This window comes from Eptatretus burgeri, chromosome 1 (assembly GCF_056783735.1).
Source record: "Eptatretus burgeri isolate ZD-2024b chromosome 1, Ebu_testis_v1, whole genome shotgun sequence".
Taxonomy (NCBI): domain Eukaryota; kingdom Metazoa; phylum Chordata; class Myxini; order Myxiniformes; family Myxinidae; genus Eptatretus; species Eptatretus burgeri.
The window spans coordinates 30,613,686-30,638,207 of record NC_140961.1 but is presented as its reverse complement, the minus strand read 5'-3'; the positions used below and the strand labels follow the sequence as shown (position 1 = coordinate 30,638,207).

At 42.4% G+C, this 24,522-nt stretch overlaps 1 protein-coding gene across 4 annotated transcripts in view; it reads left to right on the top strand.

Annotated features, from left to right (window-relative positions):
- KIF11 (kinesin family member 11) overlaps positions 1-24,522 on the top strand; it is a 146,950-nt gene that overhangs the window by 15,656 nt on the left and 106,772 nt on the right. For all 4 annotated transcript variants that reach the window (XM_085877547.1, XM_085877558.1, XM_085877530.1 and 1 more), the window contains exons 6-13: positions 7,071-7,256; positions 7,405-7,529; positions 11,843-11,933; positions 12,073-12,218; positions 16,245-16,341; positions 16,522-16,617; positions 19,202-19,290; positions 20,182-20,269. In XM_085877547.1, the coding sequence (XP_085733673.1) occupies positions 7,071-7,256; positions 7,405-7,529; positions 11,843-11,933; positions 12,073-12,218; positions 16,245-16,341; positions 16,522-16,617; positions 19,202-19,290; positions 20,182-20,269 (918 nt within the window). The remainder of the gene's footprint in view (positions 1-7,070; positions 7,257-7,404; positions 7,530-11,842; positions 11,934-12,072; positions 12,219-16,244; positions 16,342-16,521; positions 16,618-19,201; positions 19,291-20,181; positions 20,270-24,522) is intronic.

The window sequence follows — 24,522 nt, the reverse complement described above, 5'->3', positions numbered from 1 at the left end:
AAATAAGGGAAGCAGAGCAGAGGAAGGGTGGGGAGCGGAGGGACGGTAGCGTTTTGGAAGGGAAAGCAGTATACTGGGCCGAAAGTGCTTTCAGTCGTCGATTGCAAAAGCAAACTTGTTGCTGTGGCAGACTTTGGTTTCTTTGAATCTGCATTCTCAACCACCACTCATAAGTACTTTCCCTAGTCTTTGGTTTTCAAATGTTTTCGCACATTGGATGTATTACAGTGATGAGAAATGTCTGTAGAACAAAGTGAGCATCCAACTTTCAGGCTGTCTTTAACCTTCCCAAAATAGTTCCAAACTGCACTTCTAGACCTTTTAAACGACATGTTCCAACTTTATCAGTCTGTATTGCCTACCCACCCATCAGCAAAGCAATCGGCACACTTTACCTGCTAACTCAAAATGCCTTGCTATTCATTTAAAAGGAACATGCCCTTGGGGCATGTTTAGTTTGCAAGTGATTTGCTTTTGCTGCTATATTGCAAAGGAAGCCCCAGGGGTGTGTTCCTTTTCAGTCAATACATTACCAGGCCATGTGCAACCAGAGCATACCCAATAGAGATGAAAACATTTTCCCATGAAAAAAAAACTTCTTTTTAGGTCATCTCGTTAGAGATGACCTAATAAAACCAGTCTCGATGTCCGTACGTCCCCATTTTTTTATTCCGATTTTTCTTGATATTTGGTATGTTGGGTAGATGTCGATGAGGGATGCACGACTGTATGACCTTTGACCCGAATGAAGGTCAAGGTAAATCAAGGCCACTCCAAAGTTGTGAAATCGTCCATTTTCAAAATCTATCTCCTCCACCGTTTGTGATCTTCGGATTCCGATAATATGGAACAATATCTAAATTTGGTCGGGCCGGTTTTTTTAAATTTGTCCTGGTTATCTAGTCACGTGTCTTCAAAGTTGGAAAAATCGTCGATGTGATACGGTCAAAAAAATTTCTCCCGACGTTTTGAAGACACATTGATCATAAATGTTCCAAATCGACCATTTTCAAAATCTATCTCTGGATAACTCAGAAATGTAGTTTGATTTCAGAGGTTTTCTATCTTTTTAACTCCCGGGCTTTCGTCTGTACGTTGAACCAAAAGACAAGACGACATCGAAGCCATTCTAAGCCGATCAGAGATCCCCATCTACAGAGCTTCAGAGATGACCGGCACCCCCAACCGGGGGTAATTTTTATGAAGTATAAATTACTTGGAATCAACATCAATTCCAGTTCACTCCTCAAATCCTTTCGATTCCATGGTTGGAATTGAGTACATTGGAAATGATTCTGCCAACCACTATTGAGCACTCAAGTAAGCACCATTTAAATGGTTGATAAGGAATGGCTGGCTGGGACATATTAAACACTGTCTGGAGTATAAAACAATGTGTGAAACTGACAAATGAATGCCCCCGCTCTTTTTTTTGTAGCAGTCGGAACTGCTGCTAAGTTCAATTCCACAGTTTAAATTTTGAAATTCGGTTCAGGTTAAGAGATTCTTGAGCATCTCGAATTTCAGCTGTAATGCTTATAAATGTCCAGGGTTGTATGGGGGTTGAGGCGTTTTGGGAGTAGGTAAGCGTGAGGTGTGGCGTAGGGAATGCAAACATGTGGTGGAGTGTCAATTACGATTCATACTGTCTCATCAAAATTATTCTGTATAAAATAACAGTGAAAATGGAAGCAAGATAATGTCTGAAATACATTTTCTACCGGTCATACTATAAACACCGTCCAGACCCCTCCAGAGACAAACCCCGCCCGTAGTATCAAATAATGTGCGAATATAACGCTGGACGTTTCTAAGCATTACAGTTGAAATTTGATGAGCTCCATAATCTCTTCAAGTTGTAACCGATCACTAATTGCTTGCCAAGCCAACGCGGCCATGTAAAACACCGTCCGGAAATGCTTGGAATGTCAAACGATGTCCGAATTGGACAAATTAACCCTTTTTTATTTTTATTTTTAAGCAGTTGGAACTGCAGCTGAGGTCAATTAAGAAGTTAATATTTTGAAATTGGATTCAGGTTAATAGATTCTAGAGCTTACCGCATTTGCTGAAATTAAATAAAGCCACATACACTGGTGTTTATTAGCATTGTGATGTATCCAGCGATCTGTAGGTATGATGAACAGGCATTCGATATGAGTGAGGAAAGTGAGGGAAAAAAATAATTTGAGCACTTTATCAATAAGAAGCTGTTGTGGCCTGTTTCAAGTGAAGGCTTTGTTGAGCAGGCCCAACAAAATGGTGGATTAAGACCACAGAAAGCTGCTGGCGGGCTGACTCAGGCTGATAAAGGATAATAAATATGGCCATACATTATCTTCAAAAGGCGTGTTTAAATGAACCCAAACACCCAATTTTCATTCATGCACTACCTTGGAGTTCCCTGAATATGTGTGCAAAGTTTTTGGAGCCACTAGGTTTCAGGGTTTTGTAGTTATGGAGGAGACACACTGACATTTAGTAGAGATGTAAATATGAAGTTTCTCATCCTATTTTATTGCAACAATTGAAATATTGCTATGTAGTCCAAACTCTTGTTGAATTCCTGGAGAGGCAGAATTGAAATGGCCATGAAATTATATATCCAGTAATCTTAGGGGTGGGGGAAGACATTTTGCATCTGCTGAACAGATTAACACAGCAGCATCCATGGAATAAAAGGAAAGGTCTGCAGAATCAGAAATTCATGTTTGGTTTAATAATTAAATGTGGCTTCACTTAACTCTTGATTGTTTTTTTTCCTTTAAATAAATATCTTGAAGTGAAGATTTAAAAAAATTTTAATCATTATTATTATTATTATTATTATTATTGTTATTATTATTTTTCTGTCCTTGTACGCTTCATTGGCCTTGCCCCCCTCGCCTAAAAAGCTGATGTTATTGCGTCGTATGTGATCCTCCATGTCATCTCGAGGATACTTTTGCTGCGGGACTTTTGTTTACATGCAGCCTCCATGCATTCTGAAAAGGTACTGAGAATGCCATCTCGATCCACAGTTGCTGGATGACGCAACACTGTACAACCAAAGATTACTGTAAGGTAAATTTGGACAGCCAAAGTAAACTGACCGGAGGAAAGTGGCATGGCCCAATTCCTTCAAGCATCATTTGCAGCGCCCATTTTGAAGAAATGCTGATATTCAAAAAGAAGCCTGCATTCCCAGTTTGTGATGGGTGTATTGAAGCAATTAAAAGCTGATGCGATCCTCATGGAGATTCGAGTTAATGCTCATATAATGGAAAAGAAAATGGACAGAACAGCTGTGGAAAAGGGGCCATTCAAATGTTATGTGGGGAGGGGGGAGGGGGTTGGGGTGTATGTTCAAGTGTTTTTGAGTGTTACAGGGGAGGGGGTATTTCCAGTGCCGTTACGTAACGCTAATTTATCGATCAATCACGACTTTGTTCCATGCACCCTTTATTTAAAGATGCAAGTATTTAATGACGCACGTATTCAATACATTAATGATATCAGCATCAATGTATATCCATGCATGTAACTGCAGTCCTCATCGGTGAAACCCCTTCGGTGTATTACGGAAATCCATATTTTTGTGACGAACCACACTGAGGTTTCTGTGTTTTCGTCAGAAATACTTGCCAAGATTATAGGGAATTCAGGTGCTATTCTGATATGCTGATTGGTTTCTTAACCCATTTCATCCAGATGAGTCACAATGCCAACATGTCACATCATGACCATGATTATATGAATTGTTCCCATGGTAGTTTTTTTTTTTATTATGAGGTATTTTTGTGCAAGTTGGCCACGATCAAAAGCTTGCAAGCGCATTACCGTGATCAGATGACCATCAAGCAGGAGATGGACTGTCTGTCGGTGTTACATATAGCTGCTTTTGCTTGCCTGCAGATTCGTCTATTGGTTGTCATGTTGGAATGGCATTTATATTTGTTTACTTCATGAGTGTTTGTTCGCATGTCATTTTGTTATATATATATATATATATATATATATATATATATATATATATATATATATATATATATATATATATATATATATATATATATATTGATATGGTATAGTATAGTATTAATTTGTGATTGGAATGATGTTTGGAATGAAAATGTAAGAGATCAACTTTAAAGGGGAGTGGGGAAAAGGAAAAGACTGGCTTTCCCCAATCGGAATGGAAGGCTGTGTTGTTAATTCATCCCTTGCGGCTCATTTATAATAGCTACGGAAGACAGCTGAATTATCACCGAGACAGGCTTACCACTTCTGTTTAGGGAGAATTCTTCAATCGTTTCACAAAAGGTTGAGTAGAACTTGTGTGTAATTGAGATCTGTGGCAGCATCATTTTGCCATTCATGTTTATATAATATTTACAATGTACATATGCTTGAACTATATGCCTGGTGTTGGCTTAATGGTGAGGGTGGTGGGCTTAGGATCTCAGGATCCTCAGTTCAAATCCCACTCGGCTGTTGAATTAATAAAAGGTGGGGTTCACTCTGCCTGTAATCCTTCCGAGGTCGGAAAAATGAGTGCCAGCTTGCTGGTATCCTGTGTCAGAGTGGCGACCCGTCCAGGATTGTGCCCAATAGCCAAGGAGACTGCTTAGGCAGCACCAACGCTCTGCACAGAGTATGGTCCCAATAGAATGGAATGGAATGCTTGAACTCAGGTTGATCGGCGGTTTCTGGAACCGGGTGCAACCAGAAGAGAGATGGGTGGTTTGTTTGGTCACGGTTGGAATAAAGGATGACTTCGATTCTGAACGCTTCAGATGTCTTTTCCTTCCACGTTAAAGATCTGCCTGCTTGTCGTTTTGGGCACGAACGACCGCCACTTGTTAGTGTCTATCAGATGCACCCCACTCTACAGAGATATTCTGTGCCTGGTGTTGTGCTGAAAAGGGCAACCCTTATCTGGAGTTTTGCTGGTAACTATTCACCTCATATTGGTACCTTGTGGCTCTTGTGTGAAGGATCTTTCTTTGCCTTTGTGGTATCTTGCACGTCTCGTGTTGCCTTGCAAGAGTTGGTGTAGTTCGTCTGAAGAGTTGGGAGTAAATTTCTCCTTGGATCCTTCAGCAATATTCCTGCCTTCAGCCCTGCTGGGTTCCAGAGAACTATTCAGCCACGTTCCTCGGCAACTTACCATTTCATCCGATTGACTTGAAATTTGAACAAGATTTGCATATTGCATCACTGAATTAGGAAACCAACTATTTTTGAGGTCAAAAGGTCATCTCGAGGTCAAACTTCTAAAATCATCAATTTCAATGTGAAAAAAATGATGGGGGTTGAGTTAAGATGGTGGTGAACAGCTGTCTTGAAGACCTGGAGGGAAGGATGAAATTGAAGAGTGTGTGGAAGGTGATTCCACAAGCGAGGAAAAAAAAAAAGAGGAATAAATGAGTGGTGGTGAGCAGTGGTTCTGGATTTGAGCAGTTTCATGAAGAGGGGGTTGCTGGGAACCACGTGTGTCTTGCAGATACGTGGTGATAGGTTGGGGGTTGGGGGGGGGGTGGGGTTTGGTGACAAAGTACGGAGAGGGCAGAGTGTACAAGACAAGAAATGAGGCGGAAGAAAGCAGAGACCACAGACATGTCGGCGATGGAAAAGTCATAGTTGTGTTCAATTGGTGTTTATTAACTCTGATTTCCACTAACTGAACAGTGATTAACACTGATTGAACAGTTGTGTTCAATCGGTGCGGATTAACCAATTTTACATCACATCACTCGATCTGTACATGTACATTTTGACTATAGTCCATCCAGTATGGTAATAATCGTCTATCCCATACGTTGCACTGTTCATCCGGACACGAGAATTTTTCAGTGATTCTTCACCATTGAGAGATGGGGCCCAAAAATGATAGATTGCACGATATCTCAAAACGTGGATGGATATGACAAAACTTAGTGGACGAGTTGGGTGGGTGACGAGAACAAGTCTATTAGATTTTGGTTAAAGTCCGGATGCAGATCCGGCCTGTCGGTGGGATACAAAACGTAAACTGTTCAGCCTGGCAGAGGTATGCACTCTCTTGAGTGCTGTTCTGGTTACTACAATAATTGCAGAGAAGTGTTGCATAAAATACCACTGAACTCCACATTTAACACGTTCCAGCTCAACGATTTCCTACTTTACCAAGCTGTTATTGCCGGGACTTTCTTGGACATCTTCCCGATTGTTGTGAACTCCAGATGTTTCATGACTTTGGGTTCACACATGTAGGGTATGATGGCACCCTCTCCATCATGATTTTGACTGTTGTTGTAATCTGAGGATTCTTGATCGTAAAATTCTGAGTCAAATTCACTTTCTGACGCGTCTGAAGTGAATTATGCGGCCATATCTTTTGCGTGCTTACACGATCGTTGCGTCAATTTCTTCACACAGATAACTGATCATGGTGGTTTTCTGGAAGTTTTAGGTGGGGGGGGGGGGATTTTTTCACTTAAAGATAAATATCGTGTTAAAAAAAAACCATGTTCAGTTCTTTGTGTATTACTAAAAATACATATCATCACATGGAAAAAAATAAAGATTATGTGGACCTTTTTGAGGACTCTTCAAAAGGAAGACTTGTGCATGGGGATTAAAAAGCAATGAAGAGTATAAATAATGAAGATGATGTCACCTTTAATAGCATTAATGAAGTGATTATTCTGGTTGTTGGCCAGAGAAGACATGCCAGCAAGATTTAACCCTTAATTGATTAGCATTAGTAAGTCAGCTGGGTTTTATTGACAATCTGTGATGTTGATTCACATGGGTTTACCTTGTGTTCCACATTTGTTAAATCCGATCCTTTTTGTATTTCTTCCCTCTTGGTTTTGAACTTGGCACCTTTTTGGAGGTGATTCTTGTGATGTTACCTGGCCTGTGGAGAATGTTGTTTAATCTGAAATATTGATGTATATTTGCACTATAAGGTCAAAAGGTGTGTGTGTGTGTGTGTGTGTGTGTGTGTGTGTGTGTGTGTGTGTGTGTGTGTGTGTGTGTGTGTGTGTGTGTGTGTGTGTGTGTGTGTGTGTGTGGCCTGATTACTTAATTATTGCATCCTGTAGGATCCACTTGCAGGAGTTATTCCTCGGACGTTACACCAGATTTTTGAGAAACTTGTATCGCTGGACATTGAGTTTGCTGTGAAGGTTTCTCTCCTTGAAATATACAATGAGGAGCTCTTTGACCTACTCAGTCCAAATATTGACATTTGTGAGCGTCTGCAGATGTTCGATGATCCTCGGAATAAGGTGCGTGCGTACGTGTTGTATTTAATTTATAAAATTGGCTGGGACAATTAAATATGTTGGGTTTTGCCATTTTGCATTCTGAATGTCATTAGAAAAAAAAAATTCTTTTTTTTCTTTTGACTGTTGGTGTGAATTTCTGTCAGAGCAGGGTGCTGTCATGGTGAAAGGTCTGGAGGAGATAACAGTGCATAACAAAGATGAGGTGTATGCCATTCTGGAAAGTGGCGCTGCCAAGAGACGCACTGCTTTTACCCTCATGAACGCCTATTCGAGGTAAGTCAACCTTCAAACTCGGTTAATTAAATTTTATGCTCGGTTCACCTTTGCTTTGAGGTCGGTAAATGGCTATTTGTTGTACGTTTTATAGCTCGAGTTGCAAAAAGGTTTTTTTATTTTATTTTATTTCATTTTTAACTGACTTGTGCAGAATGTTGTTGCAAAAAGGGGAGATATTTCTGGTACCCTGACCAAATTCTGGATTTCTGTTCTAACCGACAAGGGGCACTGTATTTGTGGAATCACTGGCACAATGATGGGGGTCAGTGTCTGTGAGTAATTGGATACATTTGATTTCCAAAATCTTGAGCTTTTCAGGTTATCCCAGAATACAATGTGGCGTGAGAGATTCCTCAGACAGTGTAATGTTAAATAGCAGATGTGATTGTACGTTGTGTACAATTTCAACGATATGACAGGAAATCTACACTCTCGAGGTCTGCGCACTCGCCTCTGACCTGTATTGCCTGGGTTCAAATCTCGACACACCAACAAACTGTCATCTAGGTGTTTTGCATGTAGGGCATCAATTTGTGCGCAGTCTCGCGGTTACACGTTAAACTTGTCACATCTGCTGGCATTTGTGGATGTTAAATATATCATGGTGTCCTTCGGGAAGACGAGGTGAGCTAATTCTGTCACCCTGATGAAATTCCAAATTTCTATTCTAACAGACAAGGGGTGCTACATTAGCAGTATTGCCACATCACTGCCTGAACTGATGCTAACCAGCAGCCGCATGTTGCATACGAACAACAATGCTAACTGCATCCGATGCTAACCAGCAGAACATGTGCTGATCAATGCTTGAAATTCTGTCAGATCGAAATGCAAAAAGTTCCTACTTATTCATAGGATCAAAGAGGAATTATTTCCAGTTTCCAGGAATTTTGTTTTTAGCAGCCACCTTCCTCCAAGTGCATTCGTCTCTTTTCTCCCCCATGGACGCCTTAATGCTGTTATTGAGGTACATGTCCCAGACAACGTCAATTCTTGGTCTCCAACTGATTTGTGATAGATGGAATATAGACATTGCTGGCGTCGTCATTGAATGTTGGGAGGCCACTTGTGGGAAGAAAGTTCACAACAGTAGCACCATCTATAAAAAATATATACAAAAATAAATAAATATATGCAAAAATTACAAAAAAAAAAAACTCCAGATAAATATTTCATTAATTAAAAACTTTTTTTGCATTTTCTTCTTTGGATCTTGTGTGGATGGATAAGTGTGGTGTTCGTGCAGGCATGTTGGGCTGAATGGCCTCCACCTGTGTTGGATTTCCTTGTGTTTCCTTGTTTTATCTAAGACCTTCATATCGAAGGAACCTGGGTGCTCTGCCTGGTTATCCTGTTTTCGGCATGTGATTTTTTTTTTTTTTTTTTTTTTTTTTTTTTTTTTTTACCCTGATGTAGTTTCCCTCTATCAGAAAAAGATGGGGGATATGGGTGATTTTCATGTGAGAAGAAGATATCCATGTCGCAATTTCTATGGCGCATTACAATATACAGCTGGGAGAAAAGGCTCACATGCTTCAGCGTTTGAGATCGTTTCTGCTTGCTTGTTCTGAACCTTGCATGCTGGTGACCTGAATAGCGGCAGAGAGTTATTTTTAATTTGTTCATTGATGGACTGTGTGTAGTCTACCAATACACCTTTGTGGTACTTGATGGATTGCTCTTTCCCTCGTGCCTCTACGGTATGGACTGTGTTGACGACTGACTCATCCATCACGTTATATGTATCTAGACAGTAGTTCTGGATCCTCTTCGGTAAATGGATTGCCCATATTAGTGATGGCTTCTGCCAGGGCCAAGGTTTGCTGTTTGAAGGTTTTCTGAGCAGGCATGCCCTCTTCATGATGTTGCAAATTGTTATCATCTGTATTGAAATATTCCATCTCAAAGTCCTTCAGAAGTCATGCTTGTTTTGGACCAGCTGTCATCAATTTCCTGAATGCAGATGGGTTCTTTGTTAGTCCGATGGCACCACCTTACCCCTTCACAAGTTCATTGTTTTGCTCTTGGGCTTGGTCAACTGGTATTCGTATGTTAAATATATGCAATAGTGTTCATTGGTTGAACTTCACAAATACCACACAATTGTCCCTATTCAATGTTTCATAAAAATAATTACTGGAATGATTGTTTTGGTAAGAAAATTATGCTCTTTTTTGCATCACTTTCAGATGTCAGTCTTATGTCCCTCTAAATGTCAAAAACATTGGTAACTCGAGGGGGAGCACTCGGTTGAGTGCAAAACCTCCGCCGCCAATATTGCTGGGTCACTCAAGTGAACCTGATATCCTATTCATTCAATTTGACGTCAACAGTGCTCACAGAGTTATAGTTTGCAACTTTCCCTTTTAACTTTTACATACTCAATTCATTCGTCATAACTAGATTCCTTGAGACAGAAATTGATTTTACGTGGGTATATCCACCTGAAGTTCCAAAATCAGCCGCAATTATAATTTTGGCATGTTTTTTTTTTTGTTGGAAATACATAACATGAAGAAATGCAAAAAAAAAGAAATCGAATTTTGTTGAAAAAAAAAAGTTGCCAAAAATTTTTTCTCTAACAATTTTTTTTTGGGGGGGGGGCTGGAAATCACTTAAAACATGTAGAAATGCAAAAAAAAAATTTAAATATTTTTTTCAAAAATGGCCGCCATAGCGGCCATATTGGATTTTGGACTAAGTTCAAAATCTAATAGCATGATCCTTGGACCAGACCTAACCCCCGCACCAAGTTTCGTCGAAATCTGTCGGAGTTTTTCCGTAATACTGTTCACAAACAAACAAGCAGAAAGGGGTGAAAACAGTAACCTCCGTCCATCTTCGATGGCGGAGGTTAATAATTATGATATAATTTTGAAAAAGACCCAAGCATCATCATATGCATCTGGAAACTGCCAACAAATCATACATTTATATTTCTCCAAATGCAGTATCTGAGGAGTTGTTTGTTTCCAACGACGCAAAACATGAGCCGTAATTTGGCCAAAATTCCAAAATTTGGATTTCGTATGAAAAAAAAATCATTTGATTTAATGGCTCCTATCAAAACTTTATTGTTTATGGTCTTGTGGACTCACCAAAAAATTATTGTATTTTGGTCCAGTCCTTACATTCATTAAGCAACCTGACTACTTCGTATGATTACCATCGTGGCTGTTATTCAAGGTTCACAAACAAAGCTAATATAGATCGTGCTCAGAAACGCAAAGCAAGAGTTGAAAAGACCCTTCCAATGTCCTTTTTAGCTCGCCTGTTCGAAGAACAGAGAGCTATAGCGATACCCCTGGCGTGAGCATCAGCCTGAGCGTCAGCGTGAGCGTGAAAATGTTAAAGTTTTTGGTGCAATTTATTTCCTTTCTCATGTTTTTATCTACCACACTATTTTTTACTGATTACAATATACAAATACATATATTGCTTTAAAATTATTTGGATCAGCCAACTGCAATGCTTTACAAAAAATATTAGATGAGTCTTTGAGCGTCAGCGTGAGCGTGAAAATGTTAAAGTTTTTGGTGCAAGTTATTTCCTTTCTTATGTTTTTATCTACCACACTATTTTTTACTGATTACAATATACAAATACATATATTGCTTTAAAATTATTTGGATCAGACTTTACTGCAATGCTTTATAAAAAATATTATTAGACTAGTTCTTAACACTGTGCAGGGTAAGGTGTTCTATGAACTCTTCCTCACTTGCTCCAGCACCTCAAAAAACGTACCACAGGTAGCATCAACATCTCCAACTTTTGCCATTTTATTTTGAAACCACCTAACATGTCTCGAATTGTCCTTAATACGGATGTAAACTGCAGGCTTTTATCAAGAACCCTGATGTATCTGTTGGTTCCCTTTCACTCCCCACCCTCCTCCAAATCCCTCTGATACCACATCCTTCGCTTCGTGGCATTCAATTGCTTCTTTTATAATTCAGCGGAGTCGTCCAATTGGAAAAAAAAATTAAAAATTTTTATTTCATTAATTTATTTATTTTGATGACCATGTTTGTGATGGAATTCTGAGGAACAATTTGTTGTGGTTGAACTCTGAAGTGATCTTACAGCTGCTTTGTATTAATCCCAGGATTATTACTTTTTCTTTCATTGTTGTGTGAAAACTAAATGTAAATGCACAAAAAGCCTAAATGTATTTGTTTATTATTAAAGCAAAACCAGCAATTTTGTTGAATATATTTTATTATTAATGTTGTCGTTTTTTTTTGTTTGTTTGTTTTGAAACAAGGTTTATTGATTTTCATCATTATATATATTTTTTTGGTCTGTAGTCGTTCACATTCTGTGTTCTCTGTGACCATCCACATGAAGGAGACAACCCTTGATGGTGAAGAGCTCGTGAAGGTTGGCAAGTTAAATCTAGTAAGTGGTATTTGTTTTACTTTTATTGATAGACACCTTCATTTGACTCGGCAATGCTGTCCTCAAATCATAAAAATTATTTATTGCATTAATTACATGGAATGCCAAATTTTTATATTTTGTTTGGTATCTTGTGCAGGTTGACCTTGCAGGAAGTGAAAACATTGGACGCTCAGGGGCAGTGGATAAAAGGGCACGTGAGGCTGGAAACATTAACCAATCACTGCTGACATTGGGGCGGGTCATCACAGCCTTGGTAGAACGCACGCCCCATGTGCCTTACAGGTGAGTCGAAACGTGGTTGTTTTGAGTTGTGGAAATAGTCCTGATTCTCCTTTTTAGGTCATCTCTACCGAGATGACCTAATAAAGCCGGACCAAATGTCTGTCCGTACGTCCATACGTCCGTCAACAATTTTTCTTTCCGATCTTGATGAAACTTAATATGTGGGTAGAGGTCGATGAGTGTTGCACAACGATATAACTTTTGTCCGGGTTCAAGGTCAGGGACGAGGTCACTTAAGTTATAAAAATCGCCATTTTCTAAACCTATCTCGTCTGCCATTCTACAAGATATTCGGCAACTGTTTATTGATTATGATAGTAAAAAATATTATCTTGTATCTAACCGGACAGATTTTTGAATTTCCTTCCCGTTTGGCCACCACGTAACCTGGAAAATGGTCAAAAACACCTCCCGGTACAAAAAACTTTTTACTTCCGATCTTGATGAAATTTGGTATGTGGGTAGAGGTCGATGAGTGATACCCAACGACATTTTTTTTTTCCTGGATTCGAGGTCAGGGTCAAGGTCACGAGGTCACGAAAGTTGTGAAAGTCGCCATTTGCAAAACCGATTGAGTCTGTCATTTTAGGAGATATCTGGCAACGGTTCATCGATTATGATGGTAAAAAAACATGATAGAGAAGTCAGTCACCCCCACACGGGGGTAATTTGTTTCCTTTATTTTTCATATATATATGATGGAGTAATTAAATTGTGCCACTTTGCTCTCCACAACACTTTGAGCCCCCAGGGATACATCCTGCTGGTTATAATCCCTGAGGATTGAGTTGCATTTGTCCACTCAATGTCAGCCTTCTGGTGCCCACAACGGAATTATTTAGCGTTTGTGTGTAGCCATATTCGGACAGCCTTTTTTGATCCTCGTGTCCATTTAAGTGCTTGCATTGTGGAGCTTCCTTCAGGGGCCCACACAGATGATAGCTGCATAGGGGCAACAACTGGGCTGTCTTGCAGGTGTGGAACAACTTTTCATTTATGTTTTGTGATTGTGCCTCCTGAAAGAAGTGTGGTGTGATGTGTTGGTGTTGTCCTGTTGCAGAAATGCACTGTGGGGCAATGTCTGTAAATCTCGTTTTGCAATTGGTTTAGCCTGGTCACAGTGTGTTGCACTAGTCACTCTGTTCTTGGAACGAAATCAAAAGGGGACCATTCATGTCACCATGATTTTGCCAACAGACTGCTGAACCTTAAACTTCTTCACAGGAGATGTTTGATGTTTCCACTCCATGCTTTGTCTTTTTGATTGTGGTTCATTTTGGATCACCCATGTTACCTCCACAATCGCCATTCGATACAGGAAGTCATCCCCTTCATTATGGAAGTGCTGGAGTCAGACTTGATTGGTTTCCAACCAGTACCATTGGGTCTGCTTGGCGTCTGAGCATTTTGGGCACAGTTGCATGACACCGTTCGGAAGTTGTTTGTTGTGGACAATCGTGGAACTGTCTCGCCTTGTGTTGGCTTCATGGTTAAGGTGGCTGGCTTAGGATACTCGGGTCTTGAGTTCAAGCTCCTGTTTTCCGTTGAATTGACACCAGGCAGGTGACACCAGACAATTGACACCAAGCTGCTTTATATACCTTAACAAGGCACATTTCAAACATGGGAATTCTGAATGGATTTTTAGGAGTATTGTCAAGTCGTAAAGGGTCTTCAGGATCTACGGTCTTTGGGGTCTCTTTGGTCCTCAGGAACTTTATGGGACTTTTGCGTCCTTGGGGACTTTTTATGCTTGGGAAATTTTTGGGACTCAGATCCTCAACTTTTTGTGACTTTTGGGTCCTCGGGAACTCTGCGACTTTTGGGTCCTCGGGAACTCTGCGACTTTTGGGTCCTCGGGAACTCTGCGACTTTTGGGTCCTCGGGAACTCTGCGACTTTTGGGTCCTCGGGAACTCTGCGACTTTTGGCTCCTCGGGAACTCTGCGACTTTTGGCTCCTCGGGAACTCTGCGACTTTTGGGTCCTCGGGAACTCTGCGACTTTTGGGTCCTCGGGAACTCTGCGACTTTTGGCTCCTCGGGAACTCTGCGACTTTTGGCTCCTCGGGAACTCTGCGACTTTTGGCTCCTCGGGAACTCTGCGACTTTTGGCTCCTCGGGAACTCTGCGACTTTTGGCTCCTCGGGAACTCTGCGACTTTTGGCTCCTCGGGAACTCTGCGACTTTTGGCTCCTCGGGAACTCTGCGACTTTTGGCTCCTCGGGAACTCTGCGACTTTTGGCTCCTCGGGAACTCTGCGACTTTTGGCTCCTCGGGAACTCTGCGACTTTTGGCTCCTCGGGAACTCTGCGACTTTTGGCTCCTCGGGAACTCTGCGACTTTTGGCTCCTCGGGAACTCTGCGACTTTTGGCTCCTCGGGAACTCTGCCACTTTTGGCTCCTCGGGAACTCTGCGACTTTTGGCTCCTCGGGAACTCTGCCACTTTTGGCTCCTCGGGAACTCTGCCACTTTTGGCTCCTCGGGAACTCTGCCACTTTTGGCTCCTCGGGAACTCTGCCACTTTTGGCTCCTCGGGAACTCTGCCACTTTTGGCTCCTCGGGAACTCTGCCACTTTTGGCTCCTCGGGAACTCTGCCACTTTTGGCTCCTCGGGAACTCTGCCACTTTTGGCTCCTCGGGAACTCTGCCACTTTTGGCTCCTCGGGAACTCTGCCACTTTTGGCTCCTCGGGAACTCTGCCACTTTTGGCTCCTCGGGAACTCTGCCACTTTTGGCTCCTCGGGAACTCTGCCACTTTTGGCTCCTCGGGAACTCTGCCACTTTTGGCTCCTCGGGAACTCTGCCACTTTTGGCTCCTCGGGAACTCTGCCACTTTTGGCTCCTCGGGAACTCTGCCACTTTTGGCTCCTCGGGAACTCTGCCACTTTTGGCTCCTCGGGAACTCTGCCACTTTTGGCTCCTCGGGAACTCTGCCACTTTTGGCTCCTCGGGAACTCTGCCACTTTTGGCTCCTCGGGAACTCTGCCACTTTTGGCTCCTCGGGAACTCTGCCACTTTTGGCTCCTCGGGAACTCTGCCACTTTTGGCTCCTCGGGAACTCTGCCACTTTTGGCTCCTCGGGAACTCTGCCACTTTTGGCTCCTCGGGAACTCTGCCACTTTTGGCTCCTCGGGAACTCTGCCACTTTTGGCTCCTCGGGAACTCTGCCACTTTTGGCTCCTCGGGAACTCTGCCACTTTTGGCTCCTCGGGAACTCTGCCACTTTTGGCTCCTCGGGAACTCTGCCACTTTTGGCTCCTCGGGAACTCTGCCACTTTTGGCTCCTCGGGAACTCTGCCACTTTTGGCTCCTCGGGAACTCTGCCACTTTTGGCTCCTCGGGAACTCTGCCACTTTTGGCTCCTCGGGAACTCTGCCACTTTTGGCTCCTCGGGAACTCTGCCACTTTTGGCTCCTCGGGAACTCTGCCACTTTTGGCTCCTCGGGGTCTTTTGTGTCCTCAGGGTCTTGGGGGGATTTTAAATGGTCTTCAAAGTTCGAAGGGGGTCTCAGCAGTCTAAAGCATCAAAAGGTACATTCCAATAATGTGGAATTGAAGAATAGACGTACCTAATTAACAGACGGAAAGTATGGCGCGCGCGCGCACGCGCACACGCACACGCACACGCACACGCACACGCACACGCACACACCATCCATTTATAGTAGATTCATCTGTGTATTTATTTTATACTTGCATCTTCTGTCCATTGAAAATGGATAACTGCATGCTCTTCTTATGTATAACTTTCCAACTTTGCTACCATCTTACTCACATGATTAGGAGTTGCCAATATGCAACTCTCCAGATTTTCCTAAAATGAGCACATACTGCAGGAGTGCCAACTTGCACTGCTGCATGGAGACGGGCATGCATATAATCATGCATATCGCTGGAATAAAACGTTGTGTGTCTGTGTCTGTCCATAATACCTTGGTCTTCCACTTTGTTTGTTTGTTTTCACCAGAATGTGTTTTTATTTATTCATTTGCTGACTCGATTTCAAAAACCTGTTTTATTGTTAGGGAGTCTAAGCTGACGAGACTTCTTCAGGATTCTTTGGGTGGGCGAACCAAGACATCCATTATTGCCACCATATCTCCGGCGGCAATAAATGCTGAGGTGTGTTGCCAACAAGGGATGATGTACTTTGATTACTTGATCAGTATGGTTTCTTAACTTTTTTTTTTTTTTTTTTCTTAAATCGACACATGCTCATCAATTATAAAACTATTTCTGATGTTTTTTCCTATTACATTGATTGCATCGATTTCTTTGTCATATCCTCATCCATTCTCATAGGAAACTCTGAGTACGTTGGACTACGCTTTTCGTGCCAAGAACATCATGAACAAGCCAGAAGTCAACCAGAAGCTCACAAAACGTGCTCTCATTAAAGTAAATAGCAATCTGAGTTTTCTTCTGCTGGCATGGGGCTTCTTCACTTTCCATTTTTATGCATCCGCTGATGCAATCGCTAGTGGCATGTTTTCAGGTTATCCGGCCGTGCTAAGTTTCTCTGTTTTCTCAGCAACCGCTTATCCGTTTGACACCAAATTTTCACCGTAGGTGTGACTACTCATGTAGAATGTTTGTTTTCATGAAAATAATGATGTCATCGGTCATGTGATGTGGCAGCCATGTTGGAAAAAAGGAAAAACTTTGGACCTCTATCTCTGAAACCACTTAAAAAAAAATTGAAACTTGGCACATGTCTCGTACTCCCCATGGGAAATAAGTGATTATTTCTTTATTGTTGCATGTGGCTTTGTTATGATGTCATAATTGCATATGTTGGACACTTTATCTGATCAGTATGAAAATTTTTGAGGTTAATTTTGGGCTAAGGTGTGTGTGTGTGTGTGTGTGTGTGTGTGTGTGTGTGTGTGTGTGTGCGTGTGTGTGCGTGTGGGTGTGTGTGTGTGTGTGTGTGTGTGTGTGTGTGTGTGTGTGTGTGTGTGTGTGTGTGTCGACGACGACAGTCATGTGCTTGGCAGCTGTATTTTATTTTATTATTATTTTTAATTTAAAAAAAAAAAAAAACCTTCAAAAATCTTCTCAAATGGCTAACCTGTAAAGTTTCGCCTCAATCCGTTATGATCATCTATCCAAAAAGTTCTCCACCTCTAATGTCATAGGTCACATGGTTTGGCAGCTATGACTCTGAAGAATCAACTTTTATATGTCCTCTTCTGCAGAACGGCATGACAGATCTCGGGGAAACTTCACCCACATGTACCCCAGGTCTTGGGAATACCAGGGTGTTCATAAATAATTATATCACATGGTATGGCAGCCATTTTGGATTCAAAGTAAACCTTAAAAAAAAAAAAAAGTTGTCTTGAACCGCTTCATCAATTGACGTGAAACTTTACAATTATGATCGAGTAGTCACTGGGAATATATGTTTTAAATTTCGACTTGATTGGATGCATGGTCTGGTGGTCAAAATTATTTAATGCTTTGAATGTGTGTTCAGGAATTTATAGCAAACTTGGTAGAAGTATTTTGAATCGTGTAATGATGTGGGCGGAGGCATAGCTGTCGATGTCGTAACATTGGCGAGTGCCTTTCTAGTTCATTTTAATTTTGTCTATGTATACGTGGTATATTGATCTAATATTCCTGGAGGAGCTTGTACGTAAACTACATACATGACAGAGAATTGTGTGTACAAGTATATGGCTGCATGAGTTACAAGGACCTTTGTTGGCGATGGACAGACTCTTGCCAACTTTGCCAGAGGAGAGGTTATTGCATTTGGGTCTGTCTGTCTGTCTTTGGTTTTTTTTTTTTTTTTCTCTGCACAGAACTTGAGTATGGTTTTTCTCTGCACCCGCTTGTCAGATTGACGTTAAATTTTCACCATAGAAGCGACTAGCCGTGTCGAACGTTTTGATGATAATTATGACATCGTAGATCACGTTGTGTGACAGCCATGTTGGAAAAAAGGAAAAACTTTGGGGCTCTGTATCTCCGAAACCGCACCATGGAAAAAGTTGAAACTTGGGATGTGACAAGTATTCTGCCTGGGGAATACATATTATTTTTGTATGATGTCATAGGTACCTTCATTATGATGTCAGAATTGCACACGTAGAACACCACATCTGATCAGTATGGGAATTTTTGAAGGTCACATTGGGATAAATTGGCCAACCGAAAAAAAATTGGTGACTTCATCGGTCATGTGGTTTGGCAGCCATTTTTTTTTTATCCCCTTCAAAAAATCTTCCTCAAATGGCTGAACAGGTTGAGGTAAAACTTTACAGCTATGATCACCGATCCATGAGGAACACAACGTTCCCACCTATGATGCCGTCATTCACATGGTTTGGCAGCCATATTGGTTTGAAAGAAATTTTTTACAAGTCCTTTCTCTTGAACCGTTTAATTGATCGACGTGAAACGTCATAATTATGATTTAGTGGTCATGGAGAATATATATTTTAAATTTCAACCTGATCGGACGCATTGCCTGGCAGCCAGAATTATTTAATATTTTTTAAATCTGCATTTATGGATTAAAATCAAACTTGATATAAGTATGTATAATGATGTGTGCAGAAGCATAATCTGGTGATGTAATGTCGAGTGCCCTTATTATAGTTTTAAGGATTCTTCACCATTGAGAAATGGTGTCCAGAAATAATATATAGCATGTTATTTCAAAATGTTGTGGATGATTTGGTTAGGTGACGAGAGCAAGTCAATTATATTTTGGTTCAGGTAAGGATCCAGATCCGGCTTTTCAGTAGGATACAGTACATAAACTTGGTGCAGGTATGCGCTCTACCGAGTGCCATTCTAGTTTGAATCTGATTCCAGAAATCAGAGCCATGGATTCAGATGGAAATGCTAAACCAGCAAGTTTGTTTTAATGTAATGTGAATCTTATTGTCGTTGACATGTCACATCAAGTTTGCCTTGTAATCTCATCTATATCTTAGTTTGATCCTTTATGCATAACTTGTCATTGCAGGAATACACTGAAGAAATCGAAAGGTTAAAACGGGAGCTTGCCGCTTCACGTGACAAGAATGGCGTTTACTTGCCTCTCGAAAATTATGAGTAAGTAACTCCCTCCGCCACCAAAGGTGGATGGAGGTTAAAATAATTCTTCACCGTTGAGAGATGGGGGCAAAAACAATGTGCAGCATAGCATATTTCAAAACGTTGTGGCCTGATTGATGAGTTGGGTCGGCGACGAGAACAAGTCGATTAGATTTTGGTTAAAGTCCGGATGCAGATCTGGCCTATCGTTGGGATACGAAACGTCAACTGTTCAGCTTGGTGGAGGTATGCGCTCTACCGAATGCCGTTCTAGTTATCAGTGAAAATGAGTTTGGAGCGGTAGGAAAAGCTGCTTGGGGCAACTTTTTTGCAAGGAAAAATGTTCTGGTTGAATAAATGTCAAAACAAAACCGAGTGCAGTTTTGTGAAGAAAATGCTGCGTAGTACACAAAAGGCTTTATTTTGGAGGGAAAAGGTTTTTTTTTTTTTGGGTTTTTTTTTTATAAGAGTTTGTCGTGGTTTGTACTCCCTCGCTGGACGTGAACGGCTTGAGCTCATCATCTGAGGGGAATCTACTCTGCGATAACGGTCAAGAAGCTGGAAACTCATCCCTGCATTGATTACTTTCCCCATGGAGTATTCTCCCTATCTTTCCAATAAAAGGCTTCCAAAGCTTATGTATACTAGCTGATGCTGCATTTTGCCAGCGAGAAATCATTTGCTGCTCATGGTTAATTAAACAGGGTGGATATATAGTAGGTTCCCTCCTATTGGTCAGGACTCCTGCAGCAACTGATGGTGTGGTACAGAGTTCATTGTCACCATTCCAGTTTAGTGGTGTGTGTTGTATTGTGTGGTGTTTATTTATTTATTTATTTATTTTAAATTGGAGGACGGGGGATTGATTAGGTTCCTCCAATGATGGATTGTGTTCTGCACTGTTTGCAGGAGAATACAGACACAGCTGACAAGTCAGGAGCAACTGTTAACTCACTACATGGATAAGATTGCAGCGTGTGAGCTGGAGATAAAAAAGGTATATTCTTTTCCACAATTTTGTTTTTCTCTACTTCGCATCTGGAGGAGATATTGCCTGAATGGAAAGTGCAATATCTATTTGTAACTGTTATGCTTCAGTCACATTTGGCTCGGCGGCCGTCGGGTCTAAAAACATCTACGGCCACTAGCAGTTATAGGGCGGCCGCAGTATTTCCACGGTCACACAATGTAGCAGTCACATATGTTTTTATTTTTCGGGTTTCCCAACCTTGACTGAACCCAGTACCTGCAGAGCCGAGCAGCCGCATGGCTGAAGAAGTCGCCATTGCAAGGCTCCTCCTCCTTCTCCTTCTCCTTCTTCTCCTTCTCCTCCTTCTCCTCCTCCTTCTCCTCCTTCTCCTCCTTCTCCTCCTCCTTTTCCTTCTCCTTCTCCTCCTCCTTCTCCTCCTCCTCCTCCTTCTCCTCCTCCTTCTCCTTCCCCTTTATCCTTCTTCTCCTCCTTCTCCTTCTCCTCCTCCTTCTCCTCCTCCTTCTCCTCCTCCTTCTCCTCCTCCTTCTCCTCCTCCTTCTCCTCCTCCTCCTCCTCCTCCTCCTCCTCCTCCTCCTCCTTCTCCTCCTCCTTCTCCTCCTCCTTCTCCTCCTCCTTCTCCTCCTCCTTCTCCTCCTCCTTCTCCTCCTCCTTCTCCTCCTCCTCCTCCTCCTTCTCCTCCTCCTCCTCCTTCTCCTCCTTCTCCTCCTCCTCCTCCTTCTCCTCCTCCTCCTCCTTCTCCTCCTCCTCCTCCTCCTTCTCCTCCTCCTCCTCCTTCTCCTCCTCTTCCTCCTTCTCCTCCTCCTTCTCCTTCTCCTCCTCCTCCTCCTTCTTCTCCACCTCCTCCTTCTCCTCCTCCTCCTCCTCCTCCTCCTCCTCCTCCTCCTTCTCCTTCTCCTCCTCCTCCTCCTCGTGGTGGCCTGATTCAGCATTATCTTGTAAAACAAGTAATCTATAATCATGTACATTTTTCTCCTCATTGATAATTAATTAGTTCAGCGAAATGCGACTCAAACGATAAAAATGTTAACGGACATTATGGGACTAAAAAATCGAGTTATCAGAAGTTAACTGGTCCGATAACGATAAATGGAAGTTAACTTCCGATGAGGGGAAAAAAAAAAAGTTAACTTCGATAATTATCTGTTATCGGATTATTGCTTTTGTGCCCAACACTAGTGGCAAACAACTATACTCCGATCTCTAGCGGTAGTGCACGGTCGACGCAGACTGCCACGGAGGCCGTACGTAGGACGCACAGCGGGCGTAGGGGGACCATGCATTGCCCGCAGGTAGTCACACAGACCGCAAGGCCACCGTACGTTGAACACGGGGACGCCTGAGGAATACCCTACGGCAGGGGTCAGGAACGTGTGGCTCGCGAGCCAGGTGTGGCTCTTTTGATGATTGCATCTGGCTCGCAGATAAAATTGGAGTTTAAAACTTTGAAAGCCCAATATTTCTCGCGGAAGCTTTACCTATAGTTTGAATGGTGTCATGCTTCATTCACGTGCAGGGCTGAACTTGCCAGAAGGAGAGAAGAAAAAACGCCTCCGAATTGGCTGAAGCGGTTTTTGTTTCGTCCAGTCATGCGGCCGAGGCGACTCGTGATTTCGGTTCCTCTAATGACGTGCCGCCGCCGACACGCGTAGCGGAATTCATCTCGACCAATCACGCGCCACCGCTGAGGCGACAGCATCCCAGAGTCGGCCAGCCGCGCCGCACCTCTCGAGTATATAAGCCCGTGTGCAGGCCAGCCAGACTCACTATTTGCCAAGCCCCAGTTGGGTCAACATCTCTCTCTCTCTCTCTCTCTCTCTCTCTCTCTCTCTCTCTCTCTCTCTCTCTCTCTCTCTCTCTCTCTCTCTCTCTCTCTCTCTCTCTCTCTCTCTCTCTCTCTCTCTCTCTCTCTTGCTCAAAGCTAACCCTTCGACGAAGAAGATGGCGAAAAGAAAAAAAGATGAGGAGTATCGTACATTTCAGGACGAATGGGCTGAAGAATTCGCCTTTGTGGAGAAAGCAGGTTCTGTGGTGTGTCTAATTTGCAATGACAAAATTGCATCGATGAAACGGTCGAATATAAAGCGGCACTTCGACACACGCCATGCTACCTTTGCATCAAAATACCCTGCGGGAGACAGCAGAAAGAAAGCGTGCCAAGAGCTACTGAGCAGGGTGCAAGCCAGCCAGCAGCAACTCCGCGTATGGACCCGGCAAGGTGACTATAATTCCGCCAGCTTTGCTGGATCTTTAGCAATAGTGAGGAACGGAAAACCATTCACAGATGGCGAGGATGCTAAAACGTTCATGCTGGATGTCGCCAATGAACTTTTTGATGATCTTCCGAACAAAGACAAGATAATCAAACGGATACAAGACATGCCTCGGTCGGCAAGAGCTGTTCATGATCGTACCATCTTGATGGCAAACCAAGTGGAGGAAACGCAAGTGAAGGACATAAATACAGTGCCGTTCTTTTCCCTGGCTTTGGATGAGTCAACAGACATAAGCAATTTGTCGCAGTTCAGTGTGATTGCAAGATATGCTGCTGGTGATACACTGCGCGAAGAAAGTCTTGCTGTTCTGCCAATAAAAGGGTCCACAAGAGGTGAGTATTAATTCAAGTCTTTCATGGAGTTCGCTCAAGAAAAAAAAATCTACCTATGGATAAACTTATCTCAGTGTGTACTGATGGTGCTCCGTGTATGGTGGGGAAAAACAAAGGATTTGTGGCGCTTCTCCGTGAACATGAAAATAGACCCATCCTAAGTTTCCATTGCATTCTACACCAGGAGGCACTTTGTGCTCAGATGTGTGATGGGCAGCTTGGCGAAGTGATGTCGCTGGTCATTCGTGTGATCAATTTTATTGTTTCCCGAGCCTTAAATGGTCGCCAATTTAAAACAATGCTGGATGAAGTTGGAAATAACTATCACGGTCTGCTTTTGCACAGCAATGTGCGTTGGTTGTCAAGAGGGAAGGTGCTTAGCCGTTTTGCGGCTTGCCTGAACGAAATCCGGACTTTCCTTGAAATGAAAGGGATTGAGCATCCTGAGCTAGCCGAAACTGAGTGGCTCCTCAAGTTTTACTATCTCGTGGATATGACTGAACATCTGAACCAGCTCAACGTGAAAATGCAAGGCATTGGAAATACAGTGTTGTCCCTTCAACAAGCCGTGTTTGCTTTTGAAAACAAGCTGGAGCTCTTTATCATGGATCTTGAAACAGGTCGTTTACTACAGTTTGAAAAACTGCGACAGTTTAAAGATGCATGCACAGCAAGTGAGCCCACTCAAAACTTTTGATCTCCACCAGTTAGCTGGCTTCACATCCAGTCTCCTACAGTCATTCAAAGCATGCTTTGGAGAATTTCGTGAGCACACTCGTCTTTTTAAGTTCATCACCCATCCAAACGAGTGTTCACTGAACACAGCCGACCTGAGTTACATTCCTGGTGTCTCCGTCAGAGATTTTGAAGCAGAAGTGGCTGACCTGAAGGCCTCAGACATGTGGGTGAATAAGTTCAAGTCACTGAATGAAGATATGGAAAGAATCGCACGACAGAAAGCAGAGTTGGCGAGCAAGCACATGTGGACAGAAATGAAAAAACTTCAACCCGAAGACCAGCTGATTATCAAAACTTGGAACGCGCTTCCTGTCACATACCACACACTGCAGCGTGTGAGTATTGCTGTATTGACCTTGTTTGGATCTACGTATGCATGTGAGCAGTCATTCTCGCATCTTAAAAACATCAAGTCCAACCTACGATCACGTCTAACGGATGAAAGCCTCAACGCTTGCATGAAGCTTAACCTCACCAAGTACCAACCAGACTACAAAGCCATCAGCAAATCCATGCAGCACCAGAAGTCCCATTAATGGTGAGTATTATAACAACATTATTTAAAAGAATAAATTCAGAGGCTTATTATACTAACATTTAGTTGAATTCAGTCTTAAAATATATTATATGGCTCTCACTGAAATAGATTTCCAAATATTTTGCTTTAATGGCTCTCTGAGTCAAAAAGGTTCCCGACCCCTGCCCTACGGCGACTGTGGAAATAGTGCGGCCGCCGTAATTTTCTGGGGGTTGGCAAAATTCATTTTTTCATTGATAAGGGCCTACGGCAGCCGCACGAATAACGCAAGCCCACCGTACGCCCTACGTTCAGTCGACGTGGAACACATCTCCGTCATGGCTACGGCTTGTCGATTTGCTACGGCCAACCTAGAAATGAAAAAAGTTATAACTCCGC